Below are 22,393 nucleotides of genomic sequence, written 5' to 3'. Positions count from 1 at the left end.
AAATATTTCTTCAGCATCTGCCAATAAAATTTCTTCATTAAGTGCAGATAGAGCTTGAAGAAAAACAAACTTCTGCCTTAATTTAAAATTGGTTCTGTGGCTCTGAAAGCCACCTTCAGCCTCCTCGAAGGTGAGACAGTGCAGACACCTGACACAACAGGATCTTCTGGTGAAACTGAAAGGAACCCACATTCACACATTTATTAGCAAACCTATTCAATTTTTAGTCATGTACCAGCTTTATAATAATTGTTGAACTGAAAGTGATAAGCCAGCACTCCACAGAGGTTGCTGAGGGAATGCACTTGTCACAGATGACAAATACACTCTAAAAAATGTCTTCTATCAGAGTCAGAATTTGAATAAATTCTGACTCGGATAAAAGACACTTTTTGGAACATGTCTGTCATCTGTGACAAATTTAATTTGAAGTTTTGAAAGTTGCAGGAAACTTTCAGTCCAGGGCTATAAGCAGCCAGAAAAAAAAAAAAAAAAAAAAAAAGAGAGAGAAAAATCGAAGAGAACCAAACAACAGCAAACTGTGATCAATCACCAGCAGATAATGAAGTGAAGTCACACATGGAGACTCCCAGGGGACCCATCAGGAATCACAGGATCATTTAAGCTGGAAAAGCCCTCTAAAATCACCGAGTCCAAGCGTTACCCCAGCACTGCCAAGGCCACCACTAACCACATCCCCAAGTGCCACACCTAGAAGCAAGTCTCCCCCAGTTTTCCTAATCCCTTAATAAAACCTGTTGAGCCCCTGTGTTCACATTTAGTATTTGGGATAATTTTCGTAACTGAGGCAGCCCCACACAGTCTCATCCATCTGCTAACTATTTTCCTTCCTGATTTTAGCTTACCTTCTAACCAAAATGCAGCATGCATTGCTGAAACAAGTCCACAGGGATCCCAGACTGGTACCCCTGGAAAGACCAAGCTAAAGAAATGGCCAAAATACACAAAGAGAGGCCGTTCAAAAAGTAGCTCTATTCTCTAGACTCATCTCTTAAATTGCACAACAGGATGTTGTGCTGGATTCTCTTTTCCACAAAATATTGATCAGATCCTGCAGCAGGCAGGACCTGACCTTGCTGTGTCTGGCTTACAGACCAGTGAGGAACAGAGATGATGCAGAGAACCATAGCCTCGATGTTTAGCACTGGCCAATAACAGATACTGAAATGAAAGGAGGAGCTTACAGATAAATTTCACTTTGCACTGACACTTGATGGAAATCATGCAACACCATCGGTGCAAAGAGGGAAGGGGCAGAAATCCCAGCTTTGGTGGGCACAAATTGTCCCGTGCAGCACCACCTCATCAGGCCTAGCCTCAATTTCAAAATCCATTACACACAATTAAAAATTCTCTACTTTATAGAGAAGGAAGAAGGAAAAACTCATCTCAAACTCGGCAGCAGCGCTGGAAGTTTGCCGGCACAGGAATTCCAAGGGAATGCCGCCACTGTGCCTTGCTCCACACACCACCCCCCTGCGTCCAGGGAGGCTTTTAAAGGCTGAATGCATGATGCTAATCCAGGCCAAGCAAACAGCTCAATGGGATCTGCATATGCATACGGATTAGCTGAAAGGCAACGATTTGCAATGCGTATTGGAAATGGCTTTTGAGGAACCAGCTATGCTAATAATCAACTTTGATGCTGAAAATGTGTTTGTTATACAACAGAGCAGGTTACAAAAGGATTATGTTTATTACACCAGTTTTAAACGTTTGACATCTCAGACAAAAGCATCTCCTCATTATAAGGGGGCAAGGCGGGCTCTTCTCTTTAATAAATGTTCCTAAACACACCCAGAACAGAATGAAGTTGCAGAGAGGGCATTTTCCCTTCCTTTTCTGTCTTCAGACAACACATCTCATGGGTTAGCTCTCAATCTTCCATTCGTCAATATTAAGCCAGCAAAGCCATTTTCTTTTGCGAGCAAGTTTAAAGAGAAATCCACAAAGGACAGTTAAAACCAATGGCCAAGGGAAGATGTATTGAGCATAACTAAAAAAAAAAATTAAAAATCAAGCTTTAGACATTTCATGTTGCCCTCTGTATGTGAAGGCTGGCTGGACAAGCTGTACAGAACATGGCATGAAGCAGCAGACGAGGTGAATGGGCTTTAAGATTTGTCAATAAATAAATTAAGAAGAAAAAGTCAGATTAAATGATCAAACCATAACCACAGCAGTGTAAAAAAGAGCATAGCAGTAGGAAGAGAGACGACGATATGCTGGGCAAGGCAGAGCATCCTCCAAAATGCAGCAAATGAGGCACAGTTCACGCAGAACACTTGGAAATAAAGCAGACATGAAGAAGAAAAAGGTTCTGGCTGTAATAAAGCCAATATAAACTGGCACTTTGTGGAGGTCACACTCTGCTGCTGAAGCCCTTCCTGGCCCTCACCTAACCTTGCGGTCAGCTCCTCCACAGCATCATTTTGCAGCTGCTAAAGAACCCTCACTCTAACAGGTACCACCGAGCAGTATTTCATTTATTTATTTGTTTGTTTGTTTTTAAACCCTCTCCCTGGACACAGCCGTGCTGTGCCATCAGTTTGCTGTTCAGGCCACTTGGCTTAAAAAGAATCCCAGAAACTATCACTGCTCTTTTCAGCTTCTGCCACCAGCTCCACCAGGAACTGCAGCATGACAAAACTTACCTATGGCTTATTTCTATTCTGCAGCTCCTGGTGTCTTTACTGAGAACAGCAGAGATTAGAAAGATAAGGAATTTTTAAACTTTCTCCTTCTTCCAGAATTTGTCGCTTCTGTTCCTGTTTTTAAGGGAATACCATTCCTACTTGCTCACCAGACACTCCACGAATGCGTTTATAACACTTCATCTCCCAAGCGCAACACATGCGAGTCTGTCAAACAGACTGATTCTGCCTCCCTCAGGTATACTGTAAAAATTTTAAAAAAGGCCATTTACCCCCAAACAACCACCTTGTTTCCTGCCCCAGGATTTCAGTTAGAGTTTACATTACAGAATATGACTTCACTGGACTAATACTGAATCGTCACTACTGAAAACCTGAGTTCTTTTGCATTTTGCCGAGATTTATTAATGTTCTTGTTACCATTTAATGAAGAATTCGCCTGTGTTGAAGTAGGTCTTGCATTTATTGTACTGGCAAAAAAATTGAACAGCTGTCACCTACTGCATAAAATCAGCAGCTCAGCTCCAGATTTTTAAGTAACCTGCCTTACTGCATACTCTTCATATTAAGACTTAAAGGAAGTGTCATAAAATAACCACTATAAAGTTAAGAGTCACATGAAAAGTTCTGCAAGAAGTTATGGTTTTCTCTAAGTCACCTACCGAATGACACACCAGAGCAAAAATCAAAACCTCCCTGGAACTTTTACTGGCATGACATCATTCGATTCCTCTGTGCTCACTGTAGCACTTCTTAAATCCCACACCCTGGACTACAGCTCCCCATCCCATTATTTGATTCCAAGCATGAGAAAATGGATGCAGACAAGTCACTGGAAGGTCTCTTCTCTTTCCTTCGCACATTTGTGGATCCAAGTGCGGTGTTGAAAAACCTGATGGAGCAGTCCCAGCCTCAAAGTCCCCAAAGCCTCCAAAATTGCTGCAAATTTCACAAAAAAATGGCAAAAAGGTGAAGTCTGTGCCCACCAAACAGCATGGCAGCGACACTGGACAGCACCAAGCACGAGGGAAACTGCACAGAGACCTCGTAACTCCTCAGGGACAAGAGGAAAAAAAAATAAAAATCTTGAACTGCAGCGTGTAAAGAGTGAAGTTTGGTAATCAGTCAGAAAATATAAATCCAAGGATTTGGATCCATTCTGCAGCCCAGTCCTACTGATGCCAACTGCTCCCCAGGATGAAGGCTCCTTCACCCCTGTTTCACCAAGCACTGCTCCACTCGCACCGCTCATTTCAAGCCTATGTTATATAAATTCTGGATATTAGTTAATTTCCTCCTGCGAGTTAACACTGGGCCTCCCTACAGCAACGAGCAGCCTGATCCATGACACCAGAACTCGTCATCTGCAGGAACGGGGCTGAGAGATTACCTGGAAACCAGCCAAAAAAAAAAAAAAAAAAAAACAAAAAAAGGTGGAGTGAAATGCTTGTTTCCAAACTAAACCTTCTCACTTATTAATGGCCCACAGGAGCCGCAAGCAGGCAGGAAGGGTAAAGTAAGCGTAAAGGCAAAACACGAGCAAGGGCGAAGCTGAACTAAGTTCGGAATAAAACACAAACACTTCACAAGGCCAGGGCGACCAGATCTGTGCGTTGATATCGTCTTTTTTCCAGCCGAATTTGGCCGGCGGGCCGCCGGGACGTCCCGGCGCGGCGACACAAAGGGCCGAGGCGGGCCCGCCGCCATCACGGGCCCCTCACGCCGCGGCTGCGGCGCCCCCTGGCGTCCTCCCCAGGAACCGGAGCGGCGACCAGCATCAAACGGGAATTTCAACGTCAAAACCAACGTCCGAAAAAGAGCTTAAAACTGAAACGCCTTCCGAGTGCACGGGGGCTTAAAATGAACGCGGCTTGCGCGTTTGTTGCTCCAGGCTAAGCCGTAAGATCGAGGAAAAGAAATTGACCCCCTCATGTCACTTTCTCATTTACAAAAAAAACCCCAAAACTAAACAAACCATGAAAGTACAAACACGGAACCAGCCGAAATATTGATTTCCCAGTGGTTTTGAAGCATGGGGGCCTGCCAAAGAGTCAGCAGGCCGATCCAGGCCATGTGGGACCAGCCTGAGCGCCCAGATAAGCTCATCACCGCAGACGCCACGTTCCCGAAGGCTCAGCTGAAATCCAAGGAATTCCAAGGAATTCAGGAGCCAAAGGAATTGCTGCCTCACTGTGCCCTGCACTGGGGACCCCACCAGCCCAGCTCAGCTCCCCAAGCAGAGATTCCATCAGGCCACATCCAGTGTCGGAGTGAATGTCAGATCTTCCCAAAACAGCTGCTGGGATGGGACCAATTTACTTCCCTTTTATTTACTTCCTATTAGGCTGATTAACGTTTCCTAATGAAAACACATCTATAAAAGCTGACTTGATACAGCTGATGGCAAGTGACAGCCCTTCCCCTCAATCCGGCTGCACCGGGATTGATTTGTCATCTCCCATCCCTTCCCAGAGAAATGGCGCTTTAAAGCTCTCTCCTTTCGGGCGCCTTTGTTCAACGGCACACGGGAAATACAGTTTGGGTCTAGAAATAAAACACTTCTGGTAGATTTATTACACAGAGCAGACACGTTCCTTAATAAAACACTAGGTAATCTGCAAATAAAGCATCCAAAAATACTGGCAGCAGCACAGCACTGGAGCGAAGTGCAAACTGTGAGGCAGCAGTGGCCTCTGCCATCACATACCTGCAACTCCTGCCTCAATAGCCACAGGTTTATCGTTACCCTGGGCAGTTTTAGATCAAAATCCTGGTGTTACAGCCACCTAGATGAGGTAAAACAACCTTGGGTTGAACTGCTAAGCTACAGAGACAGACTCAACCCTGAACCCAAGTTAGACTCAAACCCTTTTGTTTCACGCCTTGTGACAGTAAAATTTTATCTCCTAAATATTTGAACATTTGGTCCTTTGTGGCGTCAGACTCGCACGGCCCACAGTTAAATGGGTCAGGGAAAATCCGAACGTAAAGCAGGGCAAGATGCGCAGTTATGAATACACCATGAACAGAAATAAAAGCAATTCTCATGCATTAATGGTACATCAAGCTAATTCAAGAAGGCTAAAACCATTAAAAAGGCATCCTGGGGCAGTACACAGTCATTACAATACTGTGCTGACGAGAAGTATTAATATAATCATTTCTAATGTCATTGATAGAATCCGTTCTGATAAGCAGGGGGGAAAGTCTCTAATTCTTAATTGGGAATATGCAGCAAAATGGATCTTATTAACATTTATCTAATTTTTAAAATGCAATTCTCTTGTTCAACTATTCAAAATACCAAGCAATAAGAAAGGATTTATTATCCTCCATCACTGGGCACATTACTAAACTAAACCCTTGAAACATGGAACTTCTCCTTTTTTATTTCAGCCTGAAATTCAGGTTTTAACTCCCAACAGTACATGAAATTAAACCTCAGTGGGACACGAGTGAAGGTTTGAAAACAGCCTCTAACATAACAGAATGTGAAGGAGGATTTTGGCTTTCCCTTTACTCGGCATTCCTCTTACAAAATACGAACCAATGGACTTGATGATCTTAAGGGTCTTTCCCAACCAAAGAGATTCTGTGATTCCATCTGTTACAATCAACAGTGAGCTCATCAGCTGTAATGAAGCATTGGAAATGAGGTATTTGGATTTAACTCGAGAATAAAGTAGCATTTTCACAATAACAATAATCATTCAAGTTAAATTATTTTACCACTCAGCTGTGGAGAAAATGGGAAATGAGTTATCACAGAAGAATCGTAACAGATGACCACTAAGTTCAGTAGCTGCTTGCAGGGGACAAATTAGAAATTTAATTTCTAAAGTGTGTGCAGTGAAGGAGTAAAAGGCTCTTCAATGCCATTTCCAATTTCCTCCTCCAAAAGGTAGCTCTACATCACAGCAAGGCATAACACAGAAACAAAAAAAAAAAAAGGTTTTAAAGAAGCTTGCAAACAAAGCAGCCCAATCCAGGAACTGGTGTCAAAACCCACTAATTGTGTGCAGAAGAAAAGTCTGTGAGCTGGAACATCCTCAGGTGGAAATTTTTTTTGTTGTTGTTTACTATCAGAGAATTCCAGAAGGGTCTAGATTGGAAGGGACCTTAAAGCTCATCTCGTTCCCTGCCAGGGCAGGGATGCCTTCCACTATCCCAGGTTGCCCAACTAATGTGAACCCTCTGAAGAAGCCACTAAAAATCATTAAAGCTACACTGAACCTGAATGCCCCAGAGCAGCACAAACCGAGGGATATTTAATCAAGTGCTCCCTATTAACAGTTTGCACTGCTCATTCACACCCCCTCATTTAATGGGGTTAAGAAGTTGCTTTGTTTCCTGCTGAAATAAACAGCAAAAATTATCAGGAATTGGATTCGGTCCCAGACATGTCTGGCAAGTGTAAACCATTCACACAGAGGCATTTCTAATCCTATTAGCTGGCAAATATTAAAGAGTTGGTTGGCTGCCATGGGGGTAAAACAACACCCTGATATTTCTTAAAACACACGATCCCTGTCAATTCTTTCTTATGACCAAAGAGAGACAAATGAGCCTCCTAAAGCTTACATGTTTATCGCGCTAGCTTTGTGCCAAGAGACTTCTCTCAAAATCTCTGCGAAAGGGGGAAAAAAAGCACAAGACAGAGCCACAAACACCAGGACTTGGAATATATAATTAACCATCTAACTATAGCCAACGCTCAAAAATAAATGTGCTAACAAAACCCTCTAATGGCTCTTGGAAACTCCTAATCAATACAGAAAATCTCGGCAGTCAAAACAGTAATTTGTGCAACCAGTTCAAGAGAAAACAGGGAGCAAAGCAAGAAGATGCAGCTTCAAATGCTCTTCTCCGAAATCTGACCAACAGCATGGGTAAAAAACGGGTGCAGTCAGTATTTTCCACTTAAAGCTTACAATGTTTTCCCTCTTTTCCCCTGGGTAAAAATTACTTTTTTTTTTTGTCCAATATAAACATTAGGATGTATCGCCTTTTTACGCCATGTAACAATTTGATTTTTTTCCCCCCTTTCTTTTTTTTAAATTTGAAGTGTCTTTTCACACCCCATTGCAAGGTGCTGATGTGACGCTGCCTCAGATAAGCACAGGCCGAGCAGGACTTTGCAATGAGAAGCCAGCAACAAAAAACCTCAGCACTAAGGAGCTCTGAGGAGCAATAAAACTTAATTAATAAGGTTTTTAGACACAAAAAAATGCTGTGAGGAGCGGCTGACATGTTCAGCCGTGAGAAGAGAAGCCAGCCAAGCCCCAGGACACTTGGTTGAAATTCCACTAGAGGGGGCACAGATCCCATCTCATACAACTTCAGGATCATAGATGGAATCATAAAATACCCTGATCTGGGAGGGACCCACAAGCATAAAAACCCCTACACGAGACTCTCAAAGAGTCCCAGAATGGTTTGGGTTTGAAAGGAGCTTGAAGCTTACCCTGTCCCACCCCTGCCGTGGGCAGGGACACTTTCCCCTATCCCACGTTTCTCCAAGCCTCATCCCAAACTGGCCGTGGACATGTCCAGGGATCCAGGAGCAGCCACAGCTTTGCTGGGCACTCTGTGCCAGCGCCTTTCCACCCTCACCGGGAACAATTTCTCCCCAACATCCAACCTATCTCTCAATTTTTAACACCACATGAACTCTGCGGTTCTCAAATGCAGCATTTTCAGCTACTTTGCACAAACAGCCCCTTTGGCCTTTCCACAAGCACTAAAACCAAACCAAAGAAAACTTTGCTAAAACAAAGCAAGCACCAAAGAAACCTAAAAATTAAATAAGGACTGAAAATAGTTTAAGATGCTTAAGACTAAAGGTGCTGGTGGAGAACACATCAAGTGAACGTGTAGCGTGTTCAAGTTAAGGAGCCACCTTAGAAAACACAACAAAAATGCCTAAAAATCAGGATTTTCTTTAACTGAGCAGGCAAGTATCTGAGCGGTCCCAGATGGGTTGTTACTGAGAAAGGACAGCTATGAGTGGAGAGCTGTGCTGGATGAGAAAAGGCAGCTGTACCGTCATGGAAGACTCTCTCCACGTTGAGCCCGTAGGTGGCACAGGTCTCGTAGTAAGTGCACCTCTTGAGGTCGTTGGACAACTTCCTGGCTCTGGCATCGTCGATGACACGGGGGTTGGTGGAGCTGATGGCATCTGCATAATGACAGGGGGAAATACTCATTAAAGGTCACTTGGGAACACCAGCTTGGGATTCACAGAGTCACGGGAGGGTCGTGGAAGTTGGTAAAGACCCCCGAGATCACTGAGTGCAACATCAACCCACGGTCACCACTAGCACGTGTCCTCAGTGCCATATCCACGGGGTTTTTGAGCACTTCCAGGGATGGTTCCAATGCCTGACAACACTCACCATGAGGAAATTTTCCCTAACATCCAACCTGAACCTCCCCTGGAGCACCTTCATGCCAGCTCCTCTCATACTGACCAATACCCAAGCAGTGAGTTTAAATACAAGTCATGAAACAGGATGCACATCACTCTGATTCACGTTTCCTTATTAACATTACCACTACACTGATTCTAAAAGCCAGGGGGAAAACCTCCAATGCTTTTCGCTTTCTTTAAATACATAAATTGAGCTCAGTTGTTGCCAAAAAAAAAAAACAAACAAACAAAAAGCAAAACACACAATCACATGAAAGAACATGAGCTCTGCTGTAAAACGTATTTAAGGAAACAAGTGGATAATTAGTACAAACATGTCAAATGGTTTCTGTAAAAATCAGTGACTATAGAGTGTGAAATATTAAACATTAGGTATTTTCAAAAAATAGAACTTAACTGAGAGCAATTAAGTTGCCAAATTACCTTCTCAGACTCTGTTGTAAATACACCCAGAGGTGCTGTGGGAACACACTGAAAAGTTGATAAAAATTGCAATTTTCTAAAAAATCATACTTGATAATTCTTTCCAAGAGCTTCTTTTCACGAAAGCTGAAAATGAGAAATTTCAGTTTCTGAAGTTTATCCAGAGGAGCTGAAAAAACCTTACACCAGAACAGGTGAAGGAGAAGCTTCTTTCTTGCTACTCCAACATAGTGATGAACTCTGTATACAAAGGTGACGCTATTTGAAGTGATAATCTTATTAACCCATCTTGAAAAGGAATTTTTTTTTTCCCCCCCAGAAGTACTATGTTACTCTTCCTCCCCATCCCTGAAAGTGTTCCAGGCCAGATTGGACGGGCCTTGGAGCAACCTGGGATAGTGGAAGGTGTCCCTGCCCATGGCAGGGGGTGGCACTGGATGATCTCCAAGGTCCCTTTTCAGCCCAAACCATTCTGGGATTCTACAACAGGCACTAATTTCAGCACTTACAGCTGCCCAGAAAGTCTTCCTTAAAATCTGCAACAGCCCACAGCAGCAAAGCAGATTTGTTCTGTGGGAAAAAAGCATCACCTGAACCTAAACATGGACTCAACACCTCTTGGAATGCTGCATTTGAGGCTCTGCCCCGGGCAGGACCGATGTTGTCATTACCTTCACATCAGATCAAATTAACAAAAACAAAAGCAGAAATTAGGAGCAGTAGGAGCCTGTTTCTTATCAGCAGAGGGCGCTGATAACATTTAACCAGAAAGGAACTGATGGGGCTCAGCTCCAGAACACCACGGCTTCCCCAAGTTTGCCTCCTTGCTCCAAGGTGGCTCAGGCTGGGGCACGGAGTTGGCTTTGGAAGTCGGGGGAGAACATCTGGAAGCACTGGGGCAGTGTTAATGTTTTGGGAAAGATTTCATTTCACATCTTATTTCAAGAATACCTCACAAAACCAAGAAGTCCAGGTTACACAGGGCTTGAAGCGACCAGGGCTAGTAGAAGGTGTCCCTGCCCACAGCATGGAGCTGCAATTAGATGTGTTTTAAGATGCTCTCCCATCCCAAACTATTCTGGGATTCTATGAGATGAAGGGTATATTTCAAATATGTATTTTAACAAGTGCATTTATGTATTTCATATATTTCATTTCACTGTCAAACACAGACAAAAAGCTGTGTTTTTTCCTGGTGCTTATTCCTAGAATTAGCATTATTTCCATCTCTTCAAAAAATCCCCTTTGCATCAGTGTTGCAACAGAAAATGAACTTTTCTTTTTCTGGAAGTAACAGGAAGGAGATTGAAAACCATACCCCAGTGTCAGAAGGGCACAAAGAAAAAAATGGTGGAGAGATGTTTCCCTTTCACCTTTTCAACTCCAGCTTCAAGCCCAAAACGTGGCCCTTCAAAGCAGCTCCTTTCTGCTTTTTGGTGGAGTTTCTGCTGTCCTAAGACTTTTTCTGTTCCTACTTCCCCTTTTCCTTCTTATCATCTGTTTCCTCCCTCCAGCTAGTTTGTGATTCCTTCCTTCCCTGCTGCCCACACATCCCCTGTGCACTGTCACCCCTCGGCAGGAGGCAGGGGAAGGCCAACTGCTCCCTCACTACGTGGCTGAAAAAACAGTAAAAAAGCTTCAACACCCACCAAAACCACTGGGACACACTGAAAATGAGGATGCCCAAAACTGAACCAAGAACAATTCACAACACCTGTGTTCTGCCTCTAACACGGAACAGCAACCTGGTGATACACTCGAAAGGAGATGTTCCAGTGGGAAGGAACTGAGAAGGTGTGAGGAGCAGCTGGGGGGGGCTCAGCCTGGAGAAAAGGAGGCTCAGGAGGAACCTTGTGGCTCTGCACAACTCCCTGTCAGGAGGGTGCAGCCAAGTGGGCCCTGTACCCAAGGAGCAAGGCACAGGATGAGGAGAAATGGCCACAAATTGTGTCCAAAGGGTTGTCCAGCACTGGCACAGCTGCCCAGGGCAGTGCTGGAGTCACCATCCCTGGAAGGACATAGAAGTCCTGTGGATGTGGCACCTGGGGACACGGTTTAGTGCTGGCATTGGCAGTGCTGAGGGAACAGTTGGAATTGATGATTTTAAAGGATTTCTCCCAACCTTAACAATTCCATGGTTCTGAACGGTCAGGAACGGAACAGCCTCAACTCGACCAATGCAGCAAACCAACCACAATATAGGAAAGTGGTGAAATGTTACTGGGATATGCCGGCACAACAAGGCAGAGAATACTCAAGAGAGCACTCAAATGCCAAAGAAACTGAAATATTTTGGGTACCTTTCCCTTGCCATATTTCCCTTGAGGACAGCTGCTATTTCAGAAGGAAAAAGTGGGGAGAGAGGTTGGCTCAGGTGGCAAAAAGCGGCATTTCTACTTGTTTTACAGAGGTCTCCTAGAGGCACAGCCTGAGGCCAGGGTTCACTTCTGCTTCCTGCTGTGCTGCGGGAGGTTTTCCACCTCTCACCCTTCTGCCCCTCAGCAATGCCAGGGTGCTGAACCCTTCCAGACTGCCAAGCACATGGAAACTGGTCTGGCTGCAGAACTTCCCTACAAAACTCATTTACCTGCCCAAATTCAATAAGGGCACCTCCCTCAGCTGAGCCAGAAAACCACCACGACCAGCACGCACTGAAAGTATTATTTAAAATTTCCTTGCAAGTCCTAAAGTCCTGGAATGAACCTTAAAGCTCATTGTGTTGCACCTCCTGCCATGGGCAGAGACACCTTCCACTAGCCCAGGTTGCTCCAAGCCCCATCCAGCCTGGCCTTGGACACTCCCAGGGATGCAGGAGCAGCCACAGCTTCTCTGGGCAACCTCTGCAGGGCCTCCCCACCCTCAGCTGGGAAGGATTTCTTGTACATATCTAACCTAAACTTCCCCTCTTTCTTCACTGCTGAAGTCCAGGAGAGCTGCCAGGGCGTTTTTCCTCTCACCTCAAACACCGTCCTTGCAATGCCACAGCCCTGTAGCAAAGGGGAAAGGCCAGGACATGGCTTTGCCAGCTTGGAAGAGCGATTGTGGTCCCAAAACCCCATGTGAACTCAGGGCTGCACTTACCCTGGGTGCCCACCAGCACCATGGGGATTTCACTAGTGTTGCGATAGTTGGCCATGCGGCTGTAGTAGTGGTAAACCGTCTGGAAGCTGACTTCATCCTCCAAGCTGAACACAAAGATAACAGCATCCACCCACATGGCAAACTGCAGGACAGAAATGGAAAAGGCCAACTGTGAGAAGAGCAGCAGGGACAGGGAAGGAAGGAAAACCAAGAGAGAAACGTTCTTTACCTTCCTGCAAAGGAAATACACACCAGAAAAACTCACAACCAACCCAGGCCTCAGCAAGGGGATAAGCTGCTAAAATGATGAATCCTATCCCCCTGCAAGCCATGGGGATGTGGGATACACACGGGATTTCCACAAGAGCATCTCTTCTTCACTGGGGTGTGTAACCATCAGCCCAGCTACTGTCAGTGTACACTGGGTTTGATTCCCAGGAAACGCAGCAGGCTGAGATTGCTGCATGTGTGCGTTTGCAAGGAGCAGCGCTCCTCTGCAGTGCTGAGCCTCCATGCTGCCAGCTGCCATTTGCAGGCACACATGCTCATGTTGCTGGTAATGCCAGGACAGTTCTCACACCTTAATCCACAACCAAAAGCATTAATTTGAGACTTCCAGTTCTTCACCTTACACTCTCAGCTGAGCCAGCAGCACCAAGTGCCTCGTTCCGCTCTCAGTGCAAGAGCAAACTGCTCTCTCCTGGCATCTGGAACCTGCTGAGGGACGTGCAGGTGCACAGGCCAAGCCTAGGTGCTCCTCAGTGACCACGCAAGTGAGAAGCTTTTAGCTCACAAGTGAATTAAGACTGTTTAAAGACATTTAACTTAACAGTGAATGTAAACAGGATGTCAAGAAAAAAACTCCAGCTTAACTCGCTGCCTTTATTTTTCCCTAAGTGACTCCATTGCTACCCAAGTTTAGAGCAATGCAAACAAGCTTCAGCCAGGGGATTTTCCTGCTCTTTGCTATATTATTGGTACAACGTGCCAGGGGACACACTGAACAGAGAGGTTCACTGGGAAAAGGCTCTGCATATTCATGATGACTGTATGGAAACCAAACACTGCCTGGGCTGTTACGGTGTAAAAAACAGACAAAAAAATGGTTTGGAGGTTTTCAAGACAGTCAGGAGGACAATCTTCCAGAGGGGAAGGACAGGACTGGTTAACACACAGCAGAGTTACGGCCAGAATAAGGTCAACCACCACACTGTTAAAACTGTTCAAACCAGAAGATGCAACCAGAGGAACTGGAGACATCATTATTTGGGAGATGTGGCCTTGGGTCTCATTGTAAAATGGCTTTTGTTGACTGGACTGAGTAGCATCATGCCAAGGACTCTTCCCAACAACTGCAATGTCCTCAAGCCATCCATTTGGAAGCCAACGGTCTCTCTAAACCCTCAGAACGTTTGAGCACTGTGTACAGCAGCCTTCTAGTAAAGATTATTTTAAAACACTGTGGGGTCACAGTGTTTTAAATTTACACAGTGCAGTTCCTGCAGACACAAAACATTCCCAGCAATTCCTTGGTTCTCTTTTCATATTGGAATGGAGCTTAATCTTTGTGGATATCAGATCTGTGGTACAGAAAACCAAAGGAATTTTGGGAAACACAAGGTCTGGGAACCCTGGATGTCTCATCCAGAGTACTGTGCAGGGAATGGCTTGAAACAAGAATAAATCAGCTGATGGCATAAAAATCCATTCTCTGACTTATTACTGTGAGTCAGCAGAGCTGTTAGTTCAAAACCAAATTATAAAAAAAGTTTTTAATTAAAAAAGTTGCATGCAGCAGCTCATTGTAGGTCAGTGTCCTGGTTTAGGGCAAATATGGGAGGACTGGGGATACAAGCATCATGAAGTCACCCTAGGACAGTCAGTCACTGGGGTAATCTGGTTTTACAGTAGGAAATTGAATTATTTTCATCTTTGAACCATTTTATCTCAGGCAAAGAAAGCAGAGATCATAACCCACAAGAAGAGTCTTCAGGGAAGTTTGCTTTTTCTCCAGTTCTGCCAAAAAGAATGGGACAGTAACCTGGGGAATACCCATGACCCAGTGCCAGGAATCTCACATGTCAGCTCCTTACTTATTGCAGTTGGAATTCAATCCCAATTATTCATGAATCCACAAGCAAACTTCTCATTGCAGGAATTAACGAACAGTCTGAAGATTTTTAATAGACATGTAACTTGAAATTACACCCAAAGACTCCAAAGGGAATCTACATGAAACCCTCGTGCTGAAAGGTGAGACAGCACTGACACCTCAAACCTCTTCAGCAAATCATGAGGATGGAGGACAAATCTCAGCCACCACAGAACCCCAGAATGGTCTGAGTTGGAAGGGACCTTAAAGCTCATCTCATTCCAACCCCCTGCCATGAGCAGGGACACCTTCCACTGGGTAACAGCAATCAAAGCCCCAAATTTACCCGGCACCGAGCAGGAGCACACCCCGTGCTGTTCATCAGCCTGCAGCCAGCTCCTGTGAGCTCTGCAAGCCCAGTCCTTCAGGCACAAAACCACCTCGGATTGCTGCGTGTACCTCTACACCTCCACTATTTTCATTTTTGAATGAGCAAATGCTCTCTATAAGCATCAGAGGCTGGAAAGCAGGGGGTGCTTCAGCCAAATCCCTCCCAGCCCCAGACAGAGCTTTCCTTGTTGCTCCTGCTGACACGGCTGCAGATGTGCCAACGTTTCATTTTGTCCTGTGACTTCCTTCCAGGATGTCTCTCTCAGCCTCCATTTCCTCCACGTCCTTTCTCTTCCCCTTTGTCCTGGCACCTTCCCCCACGCTCTCACCCTCCTGGAGCTGTAGCGGTACATTGAAACCCGAGCTGCTGCTGCTGGCACCGCTCCCCCTCAGCTGTTTGGCCACAGCGCGGTTCCTGATGCGAAATTGCTGTTTGTTTGGAAGCTGATCCCTCCCGGAAGAGCCGAGCAAAGCAAGGCCAGCAGCAGCCAACGCTCAGGGAACCCTGCCAGTGCTCAGGTGAGGAGAAGGAGGAGGATGCCCAAGACAAGGATGCTGCCTGCAGAAAGGGCGGCTGTGTCTGAGGTGACTGAAGCAGCACATGAGCAGGCTCTTACTCAGAGTAAGGCTCAAGCACACAAACCCTCAAGTGTCTTCTCCATGGCCAATGGCTTGGACAGGCTGGGAGAGCTGGGGGTGTTCAACCTGGAGAGGAAAAGGCTCCAGGGAGACCTTAGAGCCCCTTCCAGAGGGCTGGAGAGGGACCTGGGACAAGGGATGGAGGGACAGGACACAGGGAATGGCTTCCTACTGCCACAGGGCAGTGTTAAATGGGATACTGGGAAGGAATCCTTCCCTGTGAGGGTGGGGAGGCCGTGGCACAGGGTGCCCAGAGCAGCTGTGGCTGCCCCTGGATCCCTGGAAGTGTCCAAAGCCAGGCTGGACACTGGGGCTTGGAGCAGCCTGGGACAGTGGAAGGTGTCCCTGCCCGTGGCAGGGGTGGGAGTGAGATGAGCTTTAGGGTCCCTTCCCACCAAAACCATTCTGTGACTCTGTGAAATCCTGATGTTTCACCAGAGAAAGCACAATGCTTGGGAACTCAGTGTAAATGAACTTACTTGTACTGTCTCAGTCAGAATCCCAAATATTTGCTATGCACACTCATCCAACCATCGTAACTGAAATCCCAACCATTTGTTGGACAAAACCTTTTTCACCTGAGGGTGATGCTGGAATTATCCCAGCAGGAAGATGAGAAGGACCCAGGACAGAACAAGGCAGCTCCAGCTCTTTCCAAGGAAGTCTGGAAAAACGAGGAAAGCGAGACTTTGGGCTCACCTGTGCCTCCGGAGGGCCCCCTTCATCTCTGATCAGCAGCAGGTAGCTTTGTCCATCAACCACTATCTCCTTCTTGAATCTCCCACCTGCCACACAAAGCAGCTCGTTACAGACAGCAAAGGCACAAAACACACAACACAAAAAGGCTTCGCTTGGGGAAAGAAAAGGTCTCTTGCAAATTAGCCAACGACTGGAATGGAACTGAAGTTTATATGCACATACATGGGAATTACTTGAAGTTAAGGCATGTGCTTGCCTAATTTATATATATATATATATGTTTATATATATATAAAGAATAAGGATAATGTGGGAAAAAGCCAGCAATTGCCTTACAACCCACGTTAGGTGTCCTTGGGTTGATACATACAGGTAAAACCCTGTATGTATCATCTAATTTAAATAATTGTGAGAGAAGTGTCTCTAAGAAAGGCAAGGTCGCACACAAACAATGTCGTGTCTCGTCACCAAAATCAGTTTCTTGTGTCAATCAGCATTTCCTCAAGGGAAGCCAGTTCTCAGAGCACACGTGGGATGTTATGGGAATGAGGGTTCTACACTCACACACCACAGTTAGGGGAAGATACCAGACACATGTTAGACAAAATGCTACTACAATGGTGCTACGTCTGGAGAGATGTGCTAGGCCAACAGAGAACCCTGCCATGAATCCCAGAGCTGCTCTGGACACCTGGATAAAGAGAGTGGAGTTGCAGCGTCCAGCCACATTCCTGATCCTGTACTTCCAGGGAATGCAGAACAAGGGGTGCCTGTGACCACCAAGGAGGCTCCAAGCCCAGCAGCTGGAGCAGCTGTTCTGTCACCTCCTGTCCCCTGGCTCACAGGGACTCAGCCATCACCCCAGGGCAGGGTTGGGATTGCTTCTTTTGGGGCTAAAAGTGTATTTTGGGCATTCTGCTGCCTCTCTCAAAAATGACAAATCCTATTTAGGGCTTCTGGTGTGACAGAGCCTAAACCCAGATTAGCAAACTGGGCCTAAGCACTGGGGAGGCGTTTAGGCTCCTCTCCTGGAGCAAACCCACTCTTATCTCCCCACATAAGCCCCCACAAGGCCTCCAGCTTAGCGTCACCCACCCTCACAGCCGAGCTTCCCACACTGAGATCAAACACATCTGTTAACATACCCTAAACTTCACTCCTCACCCCTGTTTTTTGAACTGCAATTCGTTCTGATTTGAACCCTATTTCCCAGCTTCAAAACTTGTCATTCTTCCAAAACCAATGCCTCGAAACACGTGCTGAGAGCCCACAGCTCCGACCTGCTCTCCAAAAAAGCTCCCTAAGCAAGTAAGTCAGGCTAATGCCGATCCCCAAAACACAACAATCCGCACAAACACTGCTGCCTTAGGGGAACCCCACACTGCCTTAGACCCACCCTTCCCCTCCCCAGCCCAACCACAACAGCCGCTTTCAAACCAAGATTACTCCACAGCTCAGCTCTGTGCAACGTTCAAGCGTGTTTAAACACATTTTGTGTTTAATAAAAGATGTAAGAATAGGAGGTTTTGTGGGTTTGTGCTGGGGTTTTATGCTTGGGTTTTTTTTTAATCTTTTCTTTATAAACTTATCCTATTAGCAGTATTAAACATGCAACAGTAAGACTATCCCATTTCTGGTTGTTTAATGGCACAGAAGGCACAGAAGAGCTACGTATGGATTTTCATTATCTCGCTCACAAAGTGGATTTTCAATCCTGCCTTTGCAGATCAGGTGGCAGATAAATATATATCGTTACTGAACCTGAAAAGAACAATCCCAAACAAGTGTAAAACTTGTCAAGGAAACCAGTCTCAGCTCTCAGGAACTGGATTTCTATTAATCAGGCCATTATTTCTATACCTTGTCGATTAATTGCACACACTTCCCAATGAAGTGTTAACTGAGATGAATTACTTAATATAGAGCCCTCCAGAGAGGGGTTTCAAAGCTGTAAGTAACAATGGAAATGCAGTATATGCGTGATCAGAGAGGGAAAGTTCTGCCTAATTGCCATTTCCTATTTCCTTTTTTTTTTAAACACTGAAAGTTCCCCCAGCTAATTATAAAATACCACACACCGAATGCGTTTGGGAGCCAACTCATTATTCCCGTGGTCAACAGGATGCCTTGCCAGTCTCACTGTACCTTCAAACAGTCCTCAGAGGCACAAAGAAGGCACAGACAGGCTGGAATAAAAGGGTCAAGTAGAGAATTGAAAAATAAAAAAAATATCTGAGTGTACATACCCAGCTCACAAACGTAAGCCCTAAGAGATTTACTCTTCATTATTTGACTGTTGAGAGCAGCTTGGAAAAGGGTACTAAATTTAATAAATACAGTGCAAGTCAGCCAGCAGCTCTTTTCCTATGTGAATCCACACTAAATGATCACCTTGGGGACCTGCTCCTTGCCTTCCCCAAAAACACTGGGCGTGGAGTGGAGCTCAGTGCAATTACTGTTATTTCCTACATTTAAATACTATAATATTTATAGTATTAAATTCAGATCCTGACATGCTGTCCCACTTCACCAAGGGCTGTCACCCTGCTGCAGCCAACAGGCACAGTCAGCTCAAATCTGCTCAAGTGGCTTCTTCACCCTTAAAAGCAGGATGTGCTCATTAGCTGGAACAGGCACATCCTCACAATCCTTGATTTTTGTTTGGATTTAAGTATTTCATGACAAATATGTTGAATTTAACACCCCTCCAACCAAACCGTTTCAAAGAATGCCCTGCATTTCCAAGCTGTATTAAATATTTCAAAACAAATCTGAAGGCTCAGAAATGGAACAGCAAACTCACGCTCATCCCTCGAGTAAGAATTATTTTATGCAAATCTCAGCTCACAGCAGGGTTCAACCCTAATAACTTGTGTTCCTATACCATTAAGGAGCCCTTATCATGAGCACACCACAAAATTAGGTGCTGCACAGGACAGAGATTAAGAAAAGCCCCCTCAACATCAAGAATTTACACAAACAAAAGCATAAACAGTGAAGAATATAAAGAGCAAGGCTGTACCCTGCAGGTGTCTGTGGCTGTAGGATTAAGGCAAACAATAAACTGCTTCTGCCTTTGATTTGATGAGCCTTGATGATACCCACGAGCAGTTTAAGCAGGGGCAGCAATTTTGGGACAGTTCAGCTTGCACAGAACTGCGTTCATTATTTTTTAAAAAACACGTCTTGGAGTTTGTAAAGCACTACAGGCAAAGAGAAATTTGAGAGATCAGCCAGTTCAAATATTGGACTACAGCAACCCATGAGGAAGCCAAACACTCTCCCAGGGCTACAAAATATCCCTTTTTTTCCTAAATATCTGCGTATGTGATGGAGCCAGGAATGACTGTCTAAACCAACGGCACTGAGAACAAAGAAATGACCTTCTTAATATAAAGAACGAGCTCAAAACCCACAGCACCACTCCCAGGGGAGGTGGCTGTCTTTGCTCTGGTCCCATCAGGATTATGACACACGCAGCTTTTTAATGAGGGGGTTTCTCAGCTCCCAGATGTACCGGCCAGGGGAGGCCACGGGGAGGGGACGACTGGCAGCCGAAGGACGGGGCACCACAGGCACTTCAAGGCAGCTATTCCCAGTTTTCCAGGGCTAGAGCAGCGTCCATTCACACAGGCTCATTTTCAGATGTGCACAGAATTTTTACAGGTGACGAACGCTGCTCCTGTGCCCAAACCCACCTGGCACAGGGTGAAGCAGCCCACAACCCACTCTCCCGGTGCATCTGGCCACACTCCTGCTGCAAAATGCCCCACGTAAACACACAGCTTTCATCAACACAGAGTTAAATAAATTCTGTGCATCAGCAATTCACAACCCCGGCCGAAGATCCGGCACAAATCAGCGCTGGGGGGGGGGATCAACAACAGCTTCCTGATCTCACTTCCACGCACGACACTCCGTAGGTGAGCGCACGGAACCAGCAGCGGTGCAGAAATTAACCGGCAAAAATTGGTATCAATTTTAAACACTGCACACATTTGTAATCAGAGGTGCTCTCTGTTACAAAAGCTGAATGTTACATGGGGAATTCCGGGGATGAAGGCTTTAATCCAGGCTCTGACAGCCTGGCCACCCCCTCCTCTCGCCCAGAGCTGTTCCACTGCGTAATTGCTCAGCGGAGCAGCCGCTGATTTTGCTGCTGTATCCCCAGGCTCCACTGCGCTCACCAGGCTCTTTATTCAAGCAAATTGCCACGGGGATGAAGTTATTTAGCCAGATGAGAAGGATAAATTTGGGGGGCTGGCCACACGACAAGCGCAGGCAGCAGCTGAACGTCTACTGCGGCAGGGCAAGGCAGAAGGTAGGAGTGAGGCAGCTCTAAAAGCCTGCGTTTTATATTCCCAGTGACATGTGCATTTTGACAACAGCAGCCAGTTGTCTCACACATGCACGTTCTCTCCCTTTTTTTTTACCCCCTCAGAAGATAGAAAATAGTGCCAAGAACCTGGCACCTCTTCAGGGAAACACGTTCAGAAATTCTCCATTCAAACAGATGGCCAAATAGCAATCTTCTGGTTCGCTACTCACTTTTTTTTATTTAAATAAACTAATTTTCAAACGTTTTTCGCAGCATTTCTACACACACACACAAAAAAAAAAAAAAAGGAAAAAAGAAAAGATTCTTCCCCCAGAGGGTGCTGGACACTGACCAGGCTCACCAGGGAATGGACATGGCCCCAACCCTGCCAAAGCTGCAGGAGGGTTTGGTCAGTGCTCTTGGGGATGCAGAGGGGGGATTGTTGGAGTGTCTGTGATGGATCAGTGATCCTTCCAGCTCGGGATATTCCATGATTCTATGATTTTGGGTATTTCCTGAACACAACCACTGTGCTAAACAACAGTTCGGAAACTGTGAGGGGCTGAGCTGGGTCGAGGATCAAAGACCAAGGAACCATCATTGCCACGTGAGACAGAAGCTGCAAAAGGAGCCCTGGACCCCTTTTCCCAACAGACTACCTGGGTAAAACAAACCCTAAAAGACAAAAAAAAGCAGCCCAGACTGAGCTTTTCAACCCCCACCATCTGCTTCTCTCAACAGGTTTAGGATATAGCTCAGGAAATACACGGAGAGGTTTTCTGGAAGTATCAAGCCTTACCCAGTTAAAGCAAGGTTCCCCCCCACAGGCACCACATATAAATGCAATATTGCATCATATAATCTGATCTTTACCTAAAAACTGGCAAGGAAGCACTACTATATGATCTTGCAACTTCATGGAAAGAGGGGTCACTGCTGGAACTTTAGCAGCAGTTGCAATGACATTTAACAACTTAATTCTGAGATGCATTCGCTGATGTATTTGCAGTATCTCTCCAGAAGGGCAGATGAAACGGGTTCCCAAAACCTGGCAGTGATTTGAAGGGACATCAATGGAATTTTAAGTTTTTAAGTGTTCAGGAAAAGAGCTTAGACTTCAAAAATTACCTCAAGCTGCATAGAATCTCCATGGTTGGACAGGATAGTGGGAAGAAACTGTGAGGGTGGGAGGCCCTGGCACAGGCTGCCCAGAGAAGCTAGGGCTGCCCCTGGATCCCTGGCAGTGTCCAAGGCCAGGTTGGACAGCACTTGGAGCAACCTGGGACAGTGGAAGGTGTCCCTGCCCATGGCAGAGAGTGGAATGAGATGAGTTTTAAGGTCCCTCCCCAGCCAAACAATGCTGGGATTCCAGGATAAACAAGCTGAGCTACATCCAGTGTTTTATCTCAAGCAGAAGGAGAGGAAGGTGATTGATTAACCACCAAGATAAATGGGAACAAACCAGAGCCGGCCTCTGAGCAATTAAGATTCCCTCATTACCCAGAGACAGGACCCAGGAGCAGAGCAGTGATGTTCCACTTTCACTGCAAAGCTCCTGACAGCCAGTGCAGACTGGGCTAAGCCAATTAGAAAGGGCTGGTCTTCAAAACATCACTGTAATGTGAGTGCAGACGGAGAGGTAAAGC

The 22,393-nt window shown here is 45.7% G+C and overlaps 1 protein-coding gene across 9 annotated transcripts in view; it reads right to left on the bottom strand.

Moving 5' to 3' along the window:
- AGAP1 (ArfGAP with GTPase domain, ankyrin repeat and PH domain 1) overlaps positions 1-22,393 on the bottom strand; it is a 308,736-nt gene that overhangs the window by 179,249 nt on the left and 107,094 nt on the right. For all 9 annotated transcript variants that reach the window (XM_066189389.1, XM_066189390.1, XM_066189391.1 and 6 more), the window contains 3 exons: positions 16,430-16,515; positions 12,610-12,751; positions 8,719-8,853 (listed from right to left, as the gene is read on the bottom strand). In XM_066189389.1, the coding sequence (XP_066045486.1) occupies positions 8,719-8,853; positions 12,610-12,751; positions 16,430-16,515 (363 nt within the window). The remainder of the gene's footprint in view (positions 1-8,718; positions 8,854-12,609; positions 12,752-16,429; positions 16,516-22,393) is intronic.

The sequence above is a fragment of the Chamaea fasciata genome, unplaced genomic scaffold (assembly GCF_029207755.1).
Source record: "Chamaea fasciata isolate MVZ Bird 193981 ecotype frontalis unplaced genomic scaffold, bChaFas1.0.hap1 SCAF_8, whole genome shotgun sequence".
In the NCBI taxonomy this organism is placed as follows: Eukaryota; Metazoa; Chordata; class Aves; order Passeriformes; family Sylviidae; genus Chamaea; species Chamaea fasciata.
The sequence above is the reverse complement of the archived record's forward strand: the minus strand, read 5'-3'. Positions and strand labels throughout refer to the sequence as shown.